The sequence below is a fragment of the Mercenaria mercenaria genome, chromosome 10, assembly GCF_021730395.1.
Source record: "Mercenaria mercenaria strain notata chromosome 10, MADL_Memer_1, whole genome shotgun sequence".
NCBI lineage: Eukaryota > Metazoa > Mollusca > Bivalvia > Venerida > Veneridae > Mercenaria > Mercenaria mercenaria.
In genome coordinates, this window is record NC_069370.1 from 65,219,225 (window position 1) to 65,238,816 (window position 19,592).

Here is a 19,592-nt window from a genome sequence, read left to right on the forward strand (position 1 = left end):
TTTAAAAGTTAAAGGTAGTACGTTGGATTTACAAAGTCGTACATGGAAGTTACAAAGTGGTACGTTGGAGTTACTAATTCGTATGTTGGAGTTACAAAGTCGCACGTGGGAGTTACAAAGTCGCACTGCGTGGGAGTTACAAATAAAATCTGAAAAGTAGAACCCTCGGAAGCACCGAGAACAAGGCAAACAGTGAAAATTGCAGACTCGGTTTGATTGAGTCTGTTCATGAGCAGTAATGGAAAATGCAACAAAGTCGTACGTGGGAATTAGTGTGTCACTTTCATGTGTTTTTTGTCCATGTCACCTTTAAGTAGTTACTAACTTCTACGTATAGTCCTACGTAGGAGTTAGTAAGTCGTACGTAGGCATGAATACTAAATATTACATTAAGAACTTTCTGTACCAAAGATGACTCGACCGCCTTGAGCTTATTTTTCAAAACAACATTCGTATAACAAATCATGGAATTAATTTATTCGAATTGTAATCTTAAATAAGGATCAGTACAGGTATCTTAATTCTTATTTTCAAACAGTCTGAAATTATATACAAGTGTTATGACGTTACAGGTGCGGAAAGGATATATCATTGTGTTCAAAAACCATCTTTAAATTTGTTTTCAGTTCCTCCTACTATTGTCAATATCACCGTAGAGCAAGACAACTTTAAATTAACTTTGAAATGCTCTACCGACTCGTCCAATCCTGTCTCCTCACTAACATGGCGTAGAGGATCTAGACCTCAGGCATCGGACAACAATATTATACGAAGCAATTATGCGAGTTATATTATGCCTGCAGAATACGGTGGTAAAAATATAACCGAGTCTATTGATATAGAAAAAGAAAGCATACGACATGAAGAGAAGGCGTTCTGTTGTTCTGGACAGCTGTGTGATTCTGTAGCTCTAGATGCCTATGTAGCTCAGATATGTAAGTACATTGTATTTTCACATTAGAATTTACAACATTACCCATTAATGTTCTGAATGCACGTTCAGTCACAACAACGTTAGAAGCAATTAGTTTAAACATATTTTATTTCTCATTCAATATTTACAAGCATATACAACATTTTTTACAAACACAAACCAATAAGCAAATGGGTCGGGCCACAAGTTCTTACAACATCAGATGACGGCCCTCCCCAACAGATATAACACGAAACAAGTTGGCGGGAAAATTAAAGGCTTTGTAAATTTGAAAATTAAATAAAGCATGTATATATTTTTTGAGAGAGAGAGAGAGAGGGTGGGTGGGGTCCAGCTCCTTGGGAAGTCAGTCTTATATATAAGACATTGTTCTTATTCATAATATCGTTTATTAATGTTTGAATCTTGCAGTCTGTTTTATGTATTTTTGAACCTGTAAGAATATAAAATTATTCTCCTCATCCGTATATCTATCGCTACCACAGAGCAGAGTTTCTAAATTTAGCGGATGAAACATACGAGTATCGCGAAATAAGTTAATTCTTTGAGTTTGGAAATAAGTACAGTTGAAGAAAAAATGTTCTGCGTCCTCATTTGGATGACCACATTCACACATAGGATTATTACGAAGATGATTACGAAAGAGATCACCATTTAGGTTACTACAATAATTACGCATGCGTGCATGATATACCGAAATTTGTCTGTCACCTGCGCAGTAGTATTTAGGAATGTTGCGCGCTTTAAATTTTGTCTTTAATTTAGTTTTGAAAATATTAATTGATTCCGAGTTTCTTATGTCTAGTTCAAGATTGTTCCAGAGAGAAGTGGCTGACGGAATAAAAGAGGAACTGTATATCTGAGTACGACGGACTAATGTTTCATAGTCGTTATTATTACGAAGAGGATAGGGAGTAGTTTCAGAAACAGTTGCAGGAAATATATCTGCTAGATAATTTGGCAAGTTTCCTTGTCTTGCTTTATAAACAGTTACAAGTTATTGAATAGTGCGCCTGTCTTTTAATGAAACCCAACCTATTTCCTTCATTAACCGTTCAATTGAGACTGATCTGGTTAAGCCAGTTACAATTCGTTAGAAGCAATTGACCCAACATTACCCTTATAATTGCCTGGTAATCATCTCTGTGAATCAGTGATATTTTTAATGCAAATAGTAGCCATAGCAACGGTTACATTGACTAGTGTGAGATTCGGAACTTCAAATCTCCTGTGTTTGATTGTCTCGAAAATATCAATGGGTGAATTTACTCTAATACTAAAAAACAAAGACAAATATCAAACAGGGAATGCCACGCACCAAAAACGCAGCCTCCCCAAAACGAAACCTACAGCACGCAGACGTGCACACCACCCGCACAAACACAAAGCCAATACACCACAAACACACACACACATACACGCGCACACACAAAGCCAACACATTAGGACAAAACGAACAAACAAAGGATCACAGAGGGGCACCGCCTTGGAACGGTCAGTGGCAAAAACACCACTGGGGAGCTTAGACCGGTTTATGGTGCGCACCCAACCTCACTCTTATACCCACCATGTTCCAAAGACACGGGACAGTGTAAATAAAAGTAATCCCCTCCAGGTGAATCTCTAACACACGTGGAAACAAAAAGGCATGGCATGTAAAACACAAAAATGTTCGTGTATAAATATATAAAAAGCAAACCTTAAGAACCAAAAACGTATGTACTCAATGCCTTTTCAGAAGACAGAGCAACAAGAGAAACACCTTAAACCATGTTGAACAAGCAAATTCGATGAATTAGTATCCCCCACCGAAAGGGTTTGTGGTGAGGAATGGCAAAAAAATATATCCGGCAAAAAGTTAAGGATGTTACTAAGAAGCAAATAATTTCATTTAATTTAGTCAAAATCAATTAAACAGAAAATGAATGTTTTAAGTATATATAATAAATGTATGTTATGTTGATCCTGACTAATGAAATTATTTTGAATGGAATATGTTTACTGTAATAAGCTTAGCTTTTAGAATTAAATGGAGTTATTAGAAATGTGAGCTTGAAGTGTAACTAGACTTAAAAGAACAGATGTCCTTGAGAGAGCACAATCATATAAGATATCTTGAACATGGCTGGCTGCGGGGTGGGTGTGTTATGTTGAAGGTTTGAACATTTTTTTTTAAATTTTAAAGAAGGAATGGGAAAAAATTGTTTTGTTTTAGATGTGGGCGTGGAGTGGGCGGGGGTGACCGGGATACAAAACTTCACATGTTGATTATAAATATTGATGGAAAAATGTTGAGGGAATGCATGATCGGGGTGGTGGGCGTGACTGGGTGGAGTAGCGAGGTGGGGGAACGCTAAAACGTTGCATGTTGATAAATATTCATGGACGGTTTGAAAAAAAAATAAAGTAAGGAATGATTTTTTCTTATATATATTTTTGGGGGGTGGGGGTGTGAACAAGGCAAAGAAGAAATGGACGGTCATCACATTTATTTCAAGTTTCATAAAATTCTACCAGCTTGTTACTGAGAAATGGCTGCAGACGTGGATTTTTCATTAAATCAAGAGCAATATAATGGGGATAATGAACTTGTGTATGCCTATTGTTACTGATACATGGCAGTTTTCTAGTGTATTATTCATTGCATGTATGTACATAATGATGCCATTAATAGTATCTTTATTTCATTCGGTCGGTGAGTGTTTTAAAACAATTTGTACTACCTGTGTAAGACCAAGTAAAGTGTACTTCAGAGCGATTATATATTTATCAATACTAGTAATACGGAACTGGAGAGTAACTTCAAAAGGTTGCTGTTTACTCTATTCTTGCAGTTGAGCCTTTAGTAAACGTCTCGTATGTGCTTGAACTTGATATGAATTGTATAACTGACGACTGCTGTTACAGTATTTAACATTGTCGTTGTGTCAATTCTTATAAAAAATGTGTTTGTATCCATTCAACACTAAGTCTACGTGAACATTAATGCAACGCATCTTTTTTTATTGCGGAAGGTCGTACAAAATGTTCAGATTTACTTTTTCTTTTATTTTAGCTGGCGCGCGCACTGTTACAGCATGGGTGACGTTGTTATTTGCTGGGATTGTGTTCCTCCAAGTTTGAGAGAGAAACAAGATAGCACTTTGTGCATTTTTATATAACAGAAGTTATAATAACACACAAATGTAAATATTTTTTGTTAAATTCCCGAGTCAACAATGTTACTTAATGGACTGTGAGATTTGTGCGGCAGTCTGTATAACTGTTGATGACGAACAACATGTGATTTTACAGTATATGTATACACTTTTATTTCCTCCAAATCAATGAAGGGTCACATATAATAATACAAATATACAAATATCAGTATAAATACAGAGGAACTGTTATTGCATGTATAATGAAAAGCAAATCAATTTATAAAGACAGAGTACAGAGCCTCTGTAATATTTACAAAATTATTTAACATCGTTATCATATCATACATCAAAATATATATGTTTCATAGCATTTCTTAAAAATACACACATTTAAAGGTTAAATACTATTGCACATTCTTCGTTAACTACAATAAAGCAACAAGTAAAATTTTGATGCAGTCTCAGCATCAAGTCGCCGGTGAGCTGTCGGCTAATATTTTGAAGATTGGATTGGAAAAAAAGGCTACAATTACTTTTGCGGTGCATTGCATGCCGTTGAGAGGCTGAAAAACGTCGCATCCTTGGTGAAACATACCCTAAAACCGTTACCCTTTTACCATCTTATTTTTTTGTTTTTGTTTACAAAACCCGCGCTAAGCCTCGTTCTGAAACCCACATGTCAAGAACGGAAAATATTTTTCAAACAATGAATGCAAAAGATTTCAACAAATTATATTATATGTCTTCTACTGAAAGGCCCATAGTTTGACAATAATGTAAAAAAAGAATCGCGAAATTCAGACTTTTCTAACAGGTTGAAGGTCAGTAATTTTGTCTCGTATAAAAAAAACGACAACTTCAGGTCCTCTTTACATATCTTTATAGAACATCACTTTTTCCTAGACCTATTTTTCATGAAAGTTCTATCATAAATTAACGACAAAAATGAAAAGAAAGTAGAGGGTTGAATAGCTGAGCTGAATCTGGATCGATAGATGACCGTTTCCAGTTCGTCTGTCTGACTTCCGTTACCTCAGGTAAGATTTTAGACCTGGCCGTCTATACGGAGCTAGTAAAATCGATTCAAGTACATATTTTTTGCATAATAATTACGCGTACGCAGCTGCAATCCATAGTTCTACAAACATCATAAATAACCAGTTGAATATATTATGTACATATATCTATTTTATTTAAAATACGAACACGGGCCAAATGCGTAACTGGTCCCTGCCACTCAAGAGACAGTCACTAATTATGCCCTTAGATTGTGTTACTTCCCTTATCTTAAGCCCCGTCTACATACCGCAAGAAAATCTTGTAGGGCCCATAAATTATCTCTTGTACAAGCCATTAGTGCTTTGCAATATTTCTTGAACTTGGAACACTAATTTTAAATGGAGGGAAATCATGACAGGTAAATAAAAAAGATGGCCGAAATGATACAAAATCATTATAAAGATCAAATATTTGGACATTTAAAAATGAATCATTAGTGAAAACATTGATTGAGAAAAACTCTAGTTGAAGTGATACATATCCGGTTGAAGAACAAAGCTACTTAAAAGATATTATTCAGGAAATATGATAAAACAGTCATATTTTGTTAATATGTGACCTTGTGAGAAACATCATTGATAATGTGAAAATACTTTTTGAGAACACCGAACTTGCTGATGTTACTCATCCACTGGAGTACTAGATATAATTTTATTATTTAATTATATAAACTTGGCTTTTTAGCATGTCATTCAATTAAAACATCATTTTTTACTGCTGTCCACACTGCCATGTTTATATACTCATTTCTATGAATGTAACACGAGTAAGTTAAAACTCACTTAGTGCAAGTATCTCAAGCAACGGTATCATTTTTGAGTCGGCTAAAGGCTGAAAGCCTTTTGACGAGTCCTTGCTGTTCAGCGATTCTCTAAATGGACCGAATAACACGTGAAGGGATGTAGTTCCATTAGATTTCTCAAACTTCAAACAGTTCACTGCATGAATGAAGTTAAGTTGTGTCAATTCCCTTTGCTGTGACCAATATACGATGTAATCTGTCATATTTATGACTTGTAATTGTGCAATACTCGAATGTAACTCATTAAGCATAAACGTGCATTTTAAGAATTGCGCAGGCTTACAAAGCTTGGGTAACATCCAGCGAAAGACAAAAAATAGTTCCACAGGGCTCCAGATAAGATGCGTATTAGCGTAAATTACGTATAGAAATAATGCAAATACGCATGTCTAATAATTTCTAAGCGTATAAAAACGTATATAAAATTACAGAAACGCACACAATGCTTTTTTAAAAACAAAATCTGAATCGTCTGGATGCGTTAGGTAACATAGCCGATCAACCTTAATTCTCCCACATTGAACGTAAACACGCATCGTATGATTTCTATAAACTTTGCGTGGGTTGAATTTTGCTGTCAGTAAACGGATAAATTTTCGGAAGAAGAAGCTCTTACTGGTTTGTTTAGTTACTACTGATATTAAAAATGATTTTAATTATTTTTCGAGAAATAAACAAATCGGCGAAACATTAAATTGTATTTTCTTGTAGTTTTTGAAATCGAAAGTAGATCGTCTATGTTTGGCTGCTTTCACGAAACGAAACAACTTTTTTATGAAAAGATTTAAATAAGAGGTAATTTAACCGTAAACTTCAATGTCAGATACTGCCAATTGCTGCTAAATGTCTTCGTATCATCACAATTAGTAAAATATATTGGAGAAAAGTGTAATCGTATCCGGATATAATATTTTGGGTAAATATCGAGCTGTGTTATTAAATTTTAAGAATAAAACTAAAAACAAACTGAAACTGGTAGACTATACTGTCAGTACATCAATCATTAGCCGACTCAGGCCCTTCAGGCCTTTGATTACGAGTTTACTCCCACACATAGCACCACAGCAAACACACAACGTTAAGACAACGTTGTGTTTTAGTTTTATGTTAGTTGTGTTATTTTACAACGTTGTGACAACGTTGTAACAACGTTGAGAACTATTCAAAATAGTGATTTGAAATGTATAGGAGAAAGTCCTATGCAAGCAATGTGTGAATGTACTGAAAAGACCCTATAAAAAGACACACTGAGTTTTTATCTGAATCTTGTAAAATCTACAACGTTAGTACAACGTTGTGTAAACGTTGAGCAACAACGTTGTGTACGTAACAGTGCTGTAACGTTGTCCCAACGTTGTAAAGTAACGTTGTCAAAACGTTTTACTCAAGTTTGAATCACAACGTTGTTAAGGTAACGTTATATTAACGTTTTTACAATGTTGCCAATTTTCAGTGAAAGAGTAGTTATGAAAGTATATTCAAAACCGACAGTTGCCTAGAAAAGCCTGCCTACTTGCGGAGCTACTGAGGTCGCCTGCTCAGCAGCTGTCAACTGCCTCATACGTGAACTGCTTTGCTACTCTCTTATATACTAATTTTTTTCGCTCGATTGTGAAGAATAAAGCTTGAGTCCGAATCCGGGAAAACCTTGGAATGGCGTTTAATGAGGACGTTAACTGCCATGACCCATTATTAGGGTTCAAACCCACGTCTCCGTGGTAAGCAGCCGACACCTTATCTCCAACACCAACACTCCCCTTCTGCCGCAAAACATTGCCAGTTATATAGGTAATTTGTACAGCATATGCTGTATGCAGGTCTAGAATTTTCTCTTTTTTTATGGACATTCTGTAAATATATTTACAATCCATAAATCTGAAGATTTTTCAGTATAAATTTATAGACTGATTGTATGAGATCTGTTAAAGTTACAATTTAAATCATAACTGCAAGTTAAAATGAAATTTTTCACTCATTACATTAAGCATGTAGACTAAAGACATAGAAATCATTTCATACAGATGGATCACTTTATTTTTTTCACATTTTCCAAAAATTCAAAGTTGTCAATATTGACAGAAAATCACACACAAAAAAAACCCTTCTTATGCATTCTAAGTTTAACCCTGCAGTTTTGACCAATTTTTAGAAGGATAATATGCCCCCTTCCCCCCACCCTACCCCCGCCCGATCATACCTGGGACCTACGCTTAAGCAAATTATGTATTTATGAGGGTACATCAGAAATACTGATGACCTGAACTTCAAACTTCTGAAAAATAAGCTTGTTTCTTGAAATAAATTAGGTTAGATCAAGAAGGTCTAATACGGGGAGAAGAAACTCAGTATAAATCAATACATTTATCTGTATTATGCTGTCGTCCATACCTGTAAATATCGACCAGTCGTTAGCGATCGATATTTTGTTTTCGCCACTTTCGATTAGTGTGTAATTAGCATATTACCTCATGTTAATCATGGAGCTATAACACTTATTGTTCAAAGGGTTTGCCAGTCACATGTTAAGTGGCGATAATTAGATGATCAGAGATTGATCTAAAGGGATTCTGAAGCAAAAACAGCATACGACTGCATGTGGTGATATGCTTAATTATTATGAATTAACTCGAGCTCACTTCCCTGAAGAAATATTTTACCACGTAACTTCAAACCTTTATCAAAGGGCCGATTTTTGTTGGATTTGAATAAAAAAAATGGAAAATAACAGAAAGCTGACACTTTTCTTAATCTTGTAGAGCCATAATTATAATTATTGTTTATAATGTCAGATTTCTACATACAGAAACAAACATTCTTCTTGAACGTAGGGAATGTTTCAAACGAAATTGTTGTTTAAACTCCAAAAATTAGTTTAATAAATTCAATCTTAAAACTGATGTGTGAAAAATACAATGTATTTAAATAAAAATAACAATATTTTTTTTTAAAAAGGCCGACAACGAAGTTACATTTAGTATTCCGAACTTTTAGATAAAACTGCAGAAAATCATCTAGGTTTAACACGCATTTAAATGGTGAAGAACAGAGCAATATCATAAACAAATATTTTCAGGCAACAGTTATTTTCATTAAAATATGTCCTAATTTTTTTGTTCTAAATACTCTGAATCAACAAGGCAAATATGTAAAAAACGACATCTTTCTCTCTGGGTAAGACAAGTCTAGATTTAGCCATTTTCACAGGGCGAAACGTAACATTAATGTAGATATTTTCCATTTAAAAGCAGATGCAGGCAATAATTTCATGGCAGAACTTTTGTTTTCAACAAAAAATTCAACAAATGCTTTCCCAGATTTTCACTGAAAGGACGAGTTAAACTGTAAGGCGTAAGTGTTTGAGTAATAGCAAAATAACCTACGGCATACGCTTCGATTGGACGACAGCATAAGATAAGATAAATGCCGGTTTCCAGTCCCCGTATCAGTTGTTCCAGGTTCCATTTGCCCTGTCGCTGAACGCATTGTTAAGAGTTTTATAAACGATTTTAACAGAATGCACCGTCGACTATCTGACTGAAAAATGCGCGGTTGCACTTTTCGGCAAAAATACGAATTGTTTTCTCAAACTGATGGGCCGTGATAGTATCTTTCTTATGGCCGGGCCCTCGTCTTAATTTGAATAAAATTGGTGCAGGATTAAGAAAGTTAACCTGAATCGACGGCTGTTTATGTTTTTTATACCCACACATAGCCATAAAAGTCACGTGGTATAGGCACCGTGCTATACCAGTGGCAAAATCCTAAAGCGTGTCAAATATAGCGACTAATAAAACATATTGACATTGTAATATATATCGTCATTGTAATATATATGTATTAATTTATTGAGATGGCTTATTGACACACAAACAGAACAAGACCCGAAGGATGGTTTATATATTTAATATGTGTGTTGCATCCAAAGTATAAACTCACACTCTCTCTATAGAAATATGTATATATCTTACATACAGAAACAATAATGGAATATGATATCATAGGCGGAGCTTAATCTATCTTGTAGACTTGCTTACTACAGACATTAGCTTCAAAGAGAGCGAAATAGGGACGAACGCGAAGCTATGGTACAGGACTGTTTACCTCACATGTTTTAGCTATTTTTCTTATATTGTCATTCATACAGATTCATGACTGTAAAACAGTATACGTATTGAATAAATGTGTTAAATATGATGCTACAGCACACGTGATACCTGCTTATTTCTCAGTGGTAACAACATTTGTCAGTCTATTGTCCATACCTCTGTAAATATGTAAAAGTGTCCTGTTATTAATGCAACTTTACAGCATAATTATACCGACAAAATAATATATTGTATATGTCGACTTCTAGCAACATGCTTGCCGACATAGACACAACCAATCAAATGCGGAGTTTCCTACCACGTGGTAGGCTGACAAAATACACGTTTTCAGATCTCAGTTTAAACGAAAATAAAAAGTTACACGTTTTTTTTACATGCATGATTTCGCTTTATATATTCGTACTACAAAAATGACATTTACTTCATTGGAAAGAGTCCGTCGAGACGAATCCAAGGATACCAAACACTCATAATTTCCAATTTTTAGCTACAAATTTCCAGTTTTTTAGATACTCGCTTTTAGAATAACTCCGACGAAGAGAAGGTAACTCTATATCAAGCACATTTGCAGATAATGATTACCAGAGAGATAGCACTATACGTAGCAGTAGCAAAATCGTGAAGTTGGCAATAGCAGTAACTGGCAGTAGCAGTAGCAAATCGTGAAGTTGGTAGTAACAGTAGCTAGCAGTAGCAAATCGTAAACTTAGCAGTAGCTAACAGTAGCACTAGCAGTAGCAAATTGTAAAAATAACATTAGGAGATAGCACTATACGTAACAGTAGCAAAATCGTGAAGTTGACAATAGCAGTAACTGGCAGTAGCAGTAGCAGTTCGTGAAGTTGGCAGTAGCTAGCAGTAGCAAATCGTAAACTTAGCAGTAGCAGTAGCAAATTTAAAAATAACATTAGCAGTAGCTGGCAATAGCAGTAGCAAACCGTGAAATTAGCAGTAGCATTAGCTGGCAGTAACAGTAGCAAATAGTGAAGTTGGCAGTAGCAGTAGCAAATTGTAAAATTAGTAGTAGCAGTAGCAGTAGCAAATCGTGAAGTTGTCAGTAGCAGTAGCAGTAGTAGAAACAAATCAATCAAACCGAGCCTGCAACATTTTCGTTTTTGTCGTGTTGAGCGACCTGTGAAGTTTCCACTTTTTAGCTCCACTATTCGGCGAATGGGGGGGGGGGGGGGGGGGGGGGGGGGGGGGGGCTATACTACTCGCCCCGGCGTCGGCGTGACCCTTCTTGGTTTAAGTTTTTCGGCAACCTTTGTTTTTCTGCCATATCTTTATTACTATTGCTTATATCTTACTGTAACTTCACATAAACATTGTCCAGTATACAAACAATGTATGTATAGGGGATGAGCCCATTATATCCAAGGTCAAGGTCACCAGGATGTTATACTTAGGTTATTTTTAAGGTTAAATTTTTTCGGCAACCTTTGTTTTTTTTGTCATATCTTTGTTACTTTTGCTTATATCATACTGTAAGTTCACTTATAAACGCTCGTGCGTGGCATCAGTTTTGTACTGGCCTTAAAAACGCTCGTATATATAGATGCCTCAATTTTATAAATGATTAAAATCTGTTCTTACATCTGCTTTCAGTATATGGTGCTGTATTAAGTCATATGACTACCATGTAGGTTATGTAGATCTATGTTATAAATGTACTGTTTTTGAAGCTGTATCAATGCTTGCAAGAAATGCTCACTCGTAATTATTTACTGTTATTATATTGCAAGAGTAACAATTGATGAAACTTGAGACGATAATAGTCTGTCTAAAAGATGCATGGTTATTGTCAGGTTGATGAAGTTACAGATACTGATTGTTGTTAAGTATTTGCTCCAGAGTAAGACTTAAATTGTTTCCGTGATATTGCTCGTAAAAACACGTAAATCAGATAATTTAATCATAACTCATTTTAAAAAATCTCGAGGATTTTTATGACCCTCTTCGAAGTAGCGGTATTTTGTTTTGCAGATGTCGGTCGTTGGGTATGTTCACCAGTCCATTTCCGGATAATAACTCAATATTGTTTGAGCCTAGGATCATTGAAGTTGATAAGGAGGTTGGTCATTACCAGCAGATGACCCCTACTGATGTAACCTATTTTGCGCAGACATCTGTAGCATTTCGGCACGCTTCAGGGGCATTTGTTACTAATAGTGACATCTCTTGTTTATGTTTATTTTCTATACTTTATAGGCCTATACTCTACATGTCTTCATTTACAGGTAGACGAGTACAGAGAATGCAGTTTTTGTATATGATTTTGGCAAGATACAACCAGTGCTATATCTAGTCATTAAATTTTCCAAATATTTTTCATGATAACACTAATTTTGAAAGGTATCCTAAGGTATGACCTTAGACCCCTAAGTGTGACCGAAGGGTTAAATCAGAGGATGGGAGCAAAATTTAAAGAACTTGACTGTTGAAGCCCAAAGCACAGGAACAACAAGTGAATGAAGTATTGCCATGCAATACAAAGTCCCCTACTGGAAGGCACCTAATTTTTTCTACTGCAGTATAACATGAGGAACTGATATCTGTCAATGATGTATAAACAATTTTGTACTACATATACAATATGTTATAACATTATAACAACACACTTGGATTAAAATGTGCATATATAAAAACCCACAGTTGTTTTCATATTGAATTTTTTGGGCTGATTATAAAAATGTTATCATGTAAGTTATTTATAGTAACAACAAAGGGAAATTAATCTTTAACAAAAAAAAAAAAAATAATAATAATAATAACATAAGTCCACAAGAAACTCTTTACCAGGTAGAGATAGGTCAAAATACACCTAAAAATTGGATGTAACATGCATGCTGTAGCACAGAAAAGTGGTCTCGATTTTTCTCTACCGCCAGTAATAAAAAAGTTACAATAAAATCTATTTATAGTAAGAACAAAGGGATGTAATTCTAAAAACAAGGGTGCCTCATGGTGTTGAACATTTGGTCCAAGTTACATCAAAATCCCTCCATGCATGAAGAAGAAATGTCCGTACAAAGTCATTCTTGAATTTGACCTTTGACCTCTAAATATGACCTTGACCTTAGAGCTAGGGACCTGGTTCTTGCGCATGACATGTTGTCTCATCCAGGGGAATATTTGTGCCAACTGATATCTAAATCCTGCTTTGCATGACAAAGTTATAGACCGGACAGGAAAAAAATCCTCTTGACCTTTGATCTCAAAGTGTGACCTTGACCTTTAAGCTAGGGTACTGGGTTTGCGCATGACACATCGTCTCATCATGGGAAACATTTGTGCCAAGTAATATTAAAATCCCTTCATGGATGGCAGAGTTATGGACGGGACAGGAAAAAAACTCTGTTGACCTTTGACACCCAATTGTGACCTTGACCTTTGAGCTAGGGGTCCGGGATTTGCGCATGACACGTCGTCTCATCATGGGGAACACTTGTGCTAAGTGATATTAAAATCCCTTAATGAATGTCAGAGTTATGGACCGGACACGAAACAGACCCTGTTCATGCTATGTTAACATTTGACTGCTAAGTGTGTCCTTGACCTTTGAGCTAGAGGTCTGAAAGTTGTGCATGACACATCGTCTTATTATGAGGTACATTTGTGCCAAGTAATATTAAAATCCCTTCATAGATGGGAGAGTTATGGACCGGACAGGAAAAAAGCCTTGTTGACCTTTGACCTCCAATTGTGACCTTTACCTTTAAGTTAGGGGTCCAGGTTTTGCGCATGACACGTCGTCTCCTCATGGGGAACATTTGTGCCAAGTAATATTAAAATCTCTTCATGGATGGGAGAGTTATGGACCGGACAGGAAAAAAGCCCTGTTGACCTTTGACCTCCAATTGTGACCTTGACCTTTGAGCTAGGGGTCCGGGATTTGTGCATGACACATCATCTCATCATGGGGAACATTTGTGCCAAGTAATACTAAAGTTCCTTCAAAGATGGGAGAGTTGTGGACCGGACAGGAAAAAAGCCCTGTTGACCTTTGACCTCCTATTGTGACCTTGACCTTTGAGCTACGAGTCCGGGTTTTGCGCATGACACGTCGTCTCATCACGGGAAACATTTGTGCCAAGTAATATTAAAATCCCTTCATGGATGACAGAGTTATGGACCGGACACGAAATTGCGGACGGACGGAATGACGGAATGACAATGACAGAATGACGGAATGACGGAAAGACGGAATGACGGAAAAGAGCATTCCTATAGTCCCCAAAACTGGTTTTCAACCAGTAGGGGACTAATAAAGGGAAGAAATTCTAAGTCCACAGATAAAATATCTTAGTCCACAAAAAATACAGATATGTCAAAATACACCTAAAGATTGGAGGTACCATCCATGTTGTACCACAGCAAAGTGGTTTCGGTTTTTCCCTACGGCCAATAATAAAAAAGTTACCAAATAAGCTATTTATAGTAATATAAAAGGGAAGTTATTCAAACAAAAAATATTGTAATTGAACAAAAAAGAGGTCTGCCAAGTAAAAACAAGAGCACCGCAATGCAGAGCAATATAAACACGAAACAAAGTCATATGACCTTTGACCCTACGTGTTACCTTGACCTTGATGCGAACCATTCAAAACATGCACTCTGCACGTCGTCTTGATGTGGTGAACACTTTTGCAAAGTTTCTTTGAAATACTTCATGCAGTTCAAGAGTTACAGAGCGGACTCGAAACAAAGTCATATGACATTTGACACCTAAGTGTGACCTTGACCTTGAAGCGAGCCATCCAGAACATGCGCTCTGCACGTCCTCTCAGTGTGGTGAATGTCCTTGTCAAGTTTCTTTGAAACCCTTCAAGGGGTTCAAGAGTTACAGAGCGGACACGAAATTGCTAACGGACAGACGGACACCGGGGGTATAACATAATACGTACGTCCCTTCGGGCGTACAAAAATGTTGCAGAAACAGTATTTCTTTCAAATAATAGCTTCTTGGAGGTAAAATGAAAACAAAAATGAAAGTGATAGTGAACTATAAATGTATTTCAATCACGATGCAAGTTATTACACTATATCAAACGGGATCATAACAAATTGTATGCAAAAATGACTTATTTATACATCTTCTCCGAAACAAACCACTGAAGCTTAGATCTTGTTCAGTGCATGACATAATACACCAATATTAGATGTGATCATCCGAGAAACAAATCGTGCCTGGTTACTTAACCAGACCTGTTAAAGATACGTTATTAAATGCATAATGTATAATCTTAAACACATCGAAAGCTCCTTTATATTTTTTTTCATCGATTTTATTCACATAATAAATAACAATAAAAATACGTGTACATGTAAATAGAATATAAAAATCTTAAAATAAAAGTTCATTCAAATAAGGTACCCGAAATCAAACGTACTTGAACAAAATATGTATACTTGAAAGAATAACAAAAATAATATTGATATAACATGAATGCCTCCCAACTGGGTTGATTTTTAAATTTTTTTTTTCACATCGTTTAGGCCATGATTTATATAGAAAACTGCTTTCATTAAAAATTTTTTTTTTTATTTCGATGTAAATGAGATGTGAAACCAAAATTTTAGTCCTGTTTGGCGCCATATAACCTATACTGTGTTGGTGCGTCGTAAAACCCAAATAAATAGATAAATAAATAAAAATGAAAAATTACATCAAACTCAAGAAAGACAGACAGATGTCTGAAATAAACCTATTTTCAAGAGACTCCTAGTTTCCTAAAACGGAAATGATATTATTGAACGGGATGCGTTTTTACTTTTTATTCACCATTTTCGTTAATTAATTGTGTGATGTCATTTATTCATTTTCGGACATCATAAGTACATTTTATGATATCATTTGAGCCACACCATGAGATTACCAACATAGTGCGTTTGCGACCAGCATGAATCCATACCAGCCTGCGCATCCGCGCAGTCTGATCAGGATCCATGTTGTTCGCTTTCATAGCCTATTGCAATTAGAGAAACTGTTAGCGAACAGCATGGATCCTGACCAGACATGCGCAGGCTGGTCTGGATCCATGCTATATTTTTAATCATTTTACAACACAAAATGAAGTTAAGATTTCACCGAATAACAATAAACATATCTAAAGAGATATCACAAAATCCATTTTATTATATTATTAAATGAGTTTTTTTTCATAGGTTTTATTAGATTCATCTTAAATTCAGTTTCATTGTATCGTTGACTGAATAATTGGTGTCCAAATTTAAAAATGGTATGATATCATTAAATATATTAAATATGTAAAAATTGTAAAATAACACTAGTGTGTATGAAAGACTGATATACATAAATCAGTTCAAGGCATTTAATGGTATAAGGATATCACGACATGAAATTAGATTATCAAAAAATAGTGAATAAATAGAGAAATGGCACCGCATATCATGGGATATTGTAACATCCAACACCTATTGGAAATAACAAGAAACGATCATAGACTGTCTTGAAGTCAACCAATAGTTATCTAATTTGGTCATTTCAGTAGGTTTGATGACTAGGAAGGCCTGTATGAAGTTTCAGTCTAACATCTACATTGCTTTCTGTGCGAAACTATGATTAATGTGTGACGCGAGCCCTTGTGAGCGGAAAAGACCTCTTTTTTCTTCGAATGGTCGGTCTAAAAAGTATTTCATTCAATTATTCTATAAATAAAAAAAAGCCTTTTAATTAACAATAACATATACATAGACTAGAAAATAATAAATAAATATGTAGGAGTTCAGTGATCACACTCTTTTCTGTATAATACAATGTCCTCGCACAAATTTATTATGTATTAGCGAAGAACATAACATCAATAAAATACTAATACATCTTTCAGGAAACATTGGCTGCAAATTATATCTCACATTAAGATAATGTCAAGCACCCTGAAAGACAAGTTGACAAAATTTTAAACAAATGTTGGTAGCTGTATTACAATGGTTAAATTTTATTCCTATTTGTTTTCGAATGTTTATCAAAATACATTTTTGTGCTATTTATAGCGAAACTTAAAGGGCGTTGAGATTTCAATACGTGCGTGTAGAAAATCGCAATTCATATATAAACTTTTGTTTGATAAATGAAACCAGAAAATCATGTTTTAAAAATGTTTTATGAACGTGTAAAATTCAAAATATTGATACACACCCGTATTGAAATCTAAAATAAAAAGCATAGCTACGTATCCATACAGATATAAAATTTCAAATACTTCAGATAAAACTACATCTAGTTAGTAAGCAAGTACGTGTTCTCCTGTAAATACAAGAGTTATTTTTGCAAACCAAATAGAAATGTACAAAATACAACAATCTGTACACTGGCCCCTGTTACTCCTACAATACCTTGCACAACAGTGAAAATTACTTTAGGCGATGTTATTAGACAAGTTCGACTCAATTCTTACTGGGGACAATTCTGTATATTTCGAAGGACAGAAACAGAAAACATTGTCTTTGGTAAACTCAACAAGGTGTTCGAATACAGACTTGATCAAACCGAAATAGGGGTACTGTGATCTGAAATCACCAACAATTACATCTAGTATTGTTTGTTTGGGTTCCGAATCAGCACTTTTCATTTTGAAAGAACGATAGAAGTTAATTCATTAACAGAAGAAGTGCATCATATTATGCCGAGAACCGTTGTAATTATATAAGAGAAAAATTCATTTTTACAATGACTTTTTTTATTTGAAATGACGTAACGTCCCTACAGAGACAAGCAAACGTTTTCCAACATTACATTAAATGGCTAATGATATTTTTTATTATACCTCATAAAATACTTAAAATTTAACATGGGATATTGCAAAACTTAAAAAAAAAACAATGTACATGGTTTAAGAATAAAATAAAACATTACAGATAGAAACACAGGGCAAATCCGTACAGTATTAATATGGAATAATGAAAAAAAATTAGTTAAGATGCGAGTAATTAAAGAAACGAGTCGGACTTTGTGGTTCTTCACCACGGTCAAATATATAAGAAGGTGAAGAATCATAGCCAAACAAAGAAAAATCTGGCTTAAAAGTGTCCCTGAATGCATTCAAGTCCCTAAGAGGTACAGTGGCGAAAGCCTCCTTTTTCACCAAATCTTTTTGTTTCTTCAGTTCTGTTTGATCTGAATCTCTATGTGCCTTTCTTGCCATTTCTATAAACTGATTTACATTAATTTTATTAACATCCTCTTTGGCTATGTTAAGTTCTATTCTGCTTTCAATAATTCCACGCATCTGCAGTTTAAGCCAGATCCTTTGCAATGCCTTTTCCCATGATATATACTTTAATATAGCTGGCTTCCATGAAAATGGACTTCTTATACTGTCGGTGATTGCATCATCTACAGTGAAATCATTAAAAGACCGTTCCATAGCATCTACAGTACTATTCATTTCAAGTTTTCTCATTATAAATAGTGCGTCATCTTTGAATGATTCCATTCTTCCAACGTACTTGTAATCATAAACACAAGGCTTACATCCTTTGTTGATGCTAATGATATGAGCATCAATCCCCCTTCCGACCTTTTCTGCATTGACGACATATTTTAAAAATTCTGCAAACGTGACATCATGTCCACCAGTTGCAACATGTGTGGATTGTCTCCCCTGTTTAGGACGGAACTGAGATATTGCCTTTACGCCAAACGCTTTCCAAAACGTTGGATTAGGAGGCACAAGTTTGTCAATAAAGGCTGAAAGCAGTCTTGAATATGGATTTCTTACAAAAAGAAAACTAAACGAACTTTTTGTCAAAAGATTCCCAGATTTTGAACTGGATATTGGATGTGTAAAACGTTTCGCTTGACCAAGGGCGATGTTTATTGGCACGTCATATGGTTGTTTGTATTTTGCAGGTTGATTGACGGCTAGCATGTAAAGCACTCGCCTCCAGAACGTTGTACCTATCTTTTCCATGGGACAGTATAACAACCGTTTGCCTGGTATGGCATGTATTGTCTTCATGGCGCCTGGAGATATAATATGCTGCGAAGTACACACATTATGCGCCGCTGAAGCGAGTTCGAACCCATTGTGCCCTTCATGACCTACGTGCTCGGGTGTACTCTTGGTCTGAAATCATATCAAATAAATTATGCAGCATTTCTTCATATTAATAATTTGTACGTCTTTATAAATGTTTCGACTAAATGCTGCTCAAATGCCATCCACCCACCGCAGATGATCGCATAATAACGGGCTGACAAGACTTTGCAAATACAATTTAAGACGTTGCAAATACAATATTTTGGTACCATGGTCCAAACGCATTTAAAAACAGCAGTACCATTTAATAACATATTCAATTTGTTATACACCATGTAGATAATTCACTCAAGCTATGTGTAACTATCCTGTAGGCGTATAACCTCGTGATAATGCTATTATTTCATAGATGATAACTGATACTTAATTGATGTATACAAATGTTTTAAAAAAAATCTGATATTCTGACGTTAATCTAGAGGTATATCCCTTACATAATACATTCGTATTAATTTTGAATGTTTATACAAAATGTAGCATACGTTTTGT

General features: G+C 35.3%; 2 protein-coding genes across 2 annotated transcripts in view; one reads left to right on the forward strand and one right to left on the reverse strand.

Annotated features, from left to right (window-relative positions):
- LOC123560241 (uncharacterized) overlaps nt 1-4,307 on the forward strand; it is a 28,795-nt gene extending 24,488 nt beyond the window's left edge. Inside the window, exons 5-6 of the mRNA XM_045352478.2 lie at nt 627-935; nt 3,990-4,307. Of these exons, the coding sequence (XP_045208413.1) occupies nt 627-935; nt 3,990-4,057 (377 nt within the window). The 3' untranslated portion in view covers nt 4,058-4,307. The remainder of the gene's footprint in view (nt 1-626; nt 936-3,989) is intronic.
- Nucleotides 4,308-15,095: 10,788 nt separating this feature from the next.
- Nucleotides 15,096-19,226, reverse strand: LOC123560240 (carbohydrate sulfotransferase 11-like). The gene has a single exon (XM_053516750.1). The coding sequence runs from the start codon at nt 19,020-19,022 to the stop codon at nt 17,973-17,975; it is 1,050 nt and encodes a 349-aa protein (XP_053372725.1). The 5' UTR covers nt 19,023-19,226; the 3' UTR covers nt 15,096-17,972.
- Nucleotides 19,227-19,592: the final 366 nt, after the last annotated feature.

Coding starts and splice junctions, on each gene's coding strand:
- LOC123560240 (XM_053516750.1), bottom strand. CDS start 19,022: ATGAAGACAATACATGCCATACCAGGCAAACGGTTGTTATACTGTCCC.